General features: G+C 54.1%; 1 protein-coding gene across 1 annotated transcript in view; it reads right to left on the reverse strand.

Moving 5' to 3' along the window:
• LOC127750957 (tribbles homolog 2-like) overlaps positions 1-3,107 on the reverse strand; it is a gene marked incomplete in the record, with an annotated part of 54,057 nt that overhangs the window by 34,270 nt on the left and 16,680 nt on the right. The window contains 1 exon segment of the mRNA XM_052273710.1: positions 764-1,053. Coding sequence (XP_052129670.1) covers positions 764-1,053 — 290 coding nt within the window.

Genomic DNA, 3,107 nt, shown 5'->3' on the forward strand with positions numbered 1-3,107 from the left:
CCTCTCCCCTTTCTTCAGAGGCACCACGCCCACCGCGGTGTTCTGAAATGATACACTGCCTTTCACGGTGCGGCCGACCCAAGGTCGCGAGGTTCTCGACGACGACGACGACGACGCGGAGCCCTCTCATTCTTCGAGCACGTTTTCGAGATATGAAATACGCGACGGGCAGCCTTCGAAGAAATGTTGATGCGAGAGCGAGTTCGCGTGGTTCGTCCGCTACCGACGGCGATAGACTTCCTAGAACTAGAGTCCTACGTAGAATATGCGGCGCCACCGGGGACACCTCCGGGGCGAGGTGTTCCTGCATGAGGTCCCCGGGGCGGGGCGGGGCGGGGCAGGGCGGGGCGCCGCTCACCGACATTCACTCCGCCATGATTGTGAACCCCGCCCCTCGCGGGCACGCTCCGGGCACCCCGCCCTGGTAGCTCTGTGTCGTTAAGCCCGCCCCGCCCCGCCTAGGCCAGCTATGCGTCCGGCCACGCCTAGCGCCGCCGCTCGGCCCCGAGCGGCCCGCCGCGGTCACCGCGCCCAGCCCAGCCAGCCCCAGCAGCGGGCGCGAGGGGGGGGGGGGGCAAATGAATTGGATGGAGATCCACCAAAGCCCAGCTGCGCCGACGGCCGTAATAGGAACTACCGGGATACCTGACGGGATAAAGGAGGACGTCCCCCGTTGAGCCTTCGGCTAACTTCGGCTAACTTCGGCTAACTTGGGCTAACTTGGGCTAACTTCGGCTAACTGCGGCTAACTTCGGTTACCTACCTTTGTCGGTCGGTGAAGACGAACTTGCGCAGCTTGAGGTCGCGCAGCACGATGCCGTTCTCGTGGCAGTGCCGCACGCACTCCGCCATCTGCCTGAAGAGGCGGCGCGCCTCCGACTCGCGCAGCCGCCGCCGGGTGCGCACGTGCGTGTGCAGGTCGCCGTGCGAGGCCGGGAACACGAGGTACATGTGCTTGGAGCCGAGCATCACCTCGCGCAGGCTGTTGAGCGCCGGGTGGCCGTCGACGCGGAAGTGCGCCGACAGCAGCGAGCCCGCCTCGCGGCCCACCACCTGCAAAGGAAGCACCACAACCAGTGAGACGGAGTTTGTCTGGGAAGGAAATGAGAGAAACATATGTCGAGGAAACATTCAGTACAAATCGTGAAACTCGTAGCACCCCCGAGGGGTCCTTCACTCAGAAAATCAAAGTACACCCTCCCAGAAAAATCAGAAAAACAGCACAAAAACAACACTGTAAAAAAAATCCATCTTAATTTTAATAACACATGTTTTGAAGCAGTTTACAAAACAAATGTGCTCTTAAATTTAAGAACAAAAAGTTTCTTAAAATTCAAAACATGTTTTGAAAATTAAGAACGTGTTATGAAACGCCAAAAATGCTTTTCTTTTCCAACCTTACGCAAATCTGGAAAATATTTAGTTCATTCCCCTAGGGGCAGATGTTTACACACCCAACTTCTTATTAAAGATGTTTATCTTACCTTACCTGGATGGATTCGAACCTCGGATCTTTGAGTTCGGATCCTGACGCCTTAGACCGCGTGGCTGTCGGGACATACCTGTGAGGGCAACGCTCGCACCCGACCTTATGCGGCGCTCCGTCCAGGTGCATTCCCAGAGTAGCTATGTGCTTGGTCGGACGGCGTATGTTTGTTCACTTGCTTTTTTGAAATATGGCAGTGGCATAGCTACATTACGCCTAACTAAATTCGATGTTGTTCACCCAATACTATATTGAACGCCATAATTCCATGTCCAGTGGTCAAAAGCTACATGACTTTTAAGAAGTGTTCTGAATGCTGGTATTAAAAGTAAGAATGGGTGTGACTTTTCAACACAATTTTGTCAAAACTAAGGAAAACTTTTGAATATAATAAACTTCTTATGAAATTTAATGACCCCTTAGTACAATTAAGATTTTTATCAGAATTCTCATATCATTGTTTGCAAAATTAAGAAAACTTCTTAAATGTCATAATCTGTTATTACGTTTAAGAACAACTGATAATGTTATTAAATTTAAGAGATATTTTGCTCTAAAATTTCAGAATATTTTTTACAGTGAAGGAAAATTCAATAATTAATTATAAATCTCAAAACATCCGTTAAAAATACAAAAATAAGGGTACGCCTGAATATATCAAATTTTTATTGAAGCACCCATCGGGCACTCCGCTCCCCACCGGCCCCACGGCCCAGCCTCGCTTCAGCTGATGAGCCGCCGAGCTCCCTTTCCATCCTCCTCTCTTTCTCTTTCACTACACCGGTCGCCGTGCGCGCGGTCCGGCCGGTGGATACCGGGCGGTGGTTCCCCGGCCCTGCCACGGAGACAACAACAGGAGCATCAGCCTCATGCCGCTGCTCGCCGCTGCTAATGCGTGACTCCTTGGTCCCCCCCCCCCCCCCCGTGGGTCCCTTATGACCCGAGCCGGTGCGAAGCCGAAATCCCCACCACGTGAAGGCCGGCACCTCGGCTGCCAACCGTAGTGCGGGCTGGGCTGTATCCGGGACAAGGCGTGACGGCACCAAGCGCACTTTGATTTATTTATTCCAGCAGAGTACGGAACGGTATATTTGCAAAGGCTCTCATTAACCTCTCTCTTTCTTTGTATCAGCAGCGCGGAGGAGGGCCGCGCGGGGCCCGCGGGACCATACAGAGATAACGCGGAGCTCTGCGAAGCGAGCGACGGGGAAGTCCAGCCCGCGACGTCAGCGCCCCACGGCGGCCGCCACGTGGCGCTGCCTGGCGCGGGCCACGCCGCCAGAGCACTGACAACGACAATGGAAACGACGTCAGGACGACTTCAATTTCGTCTTTTCGATGCCGCTACGATGTCGTTTCGACACCGCACGGTTCGTACACTGCGGGCGACGCCTCGACCAGCTGTTGCGTGCACGAGACCTCTCACTTCAGAATTATTTTAAATAAAAAGAGCGCTTCGAAACAAGGCGCGATTTTTTATTGGGTCATGTTTTAACGGCTGGTGAGCCGGTATATAGGTTCTAGTGTCAAAATCCCGCGAAGTGACAAGTCCCCTGGGCGGCGTGGCAGTCGGTGGCGCAATCCGTGACGTCGCGGGGTGCGGAGGAGGAGGAGGGGGGGG

This window comes from Frankliniella occidentalis, unplaced genomic scaffold (assembly GCF_000697945.3).
Source record: "Frankliniella occidentalis isolate FOCC.00 unplaced genomic scaffold, Focc_3.1 Scaffold295, whole genome shotgun sequence".
In the NCBI taxonomy this organism is placed as follows: domain Eukaryota; kingdom Metazoa; phylum Arthropoda; class Insecta; order Thysanoptera; family Thripidae; genus Frankliniella; species Frankliniella occidentalis.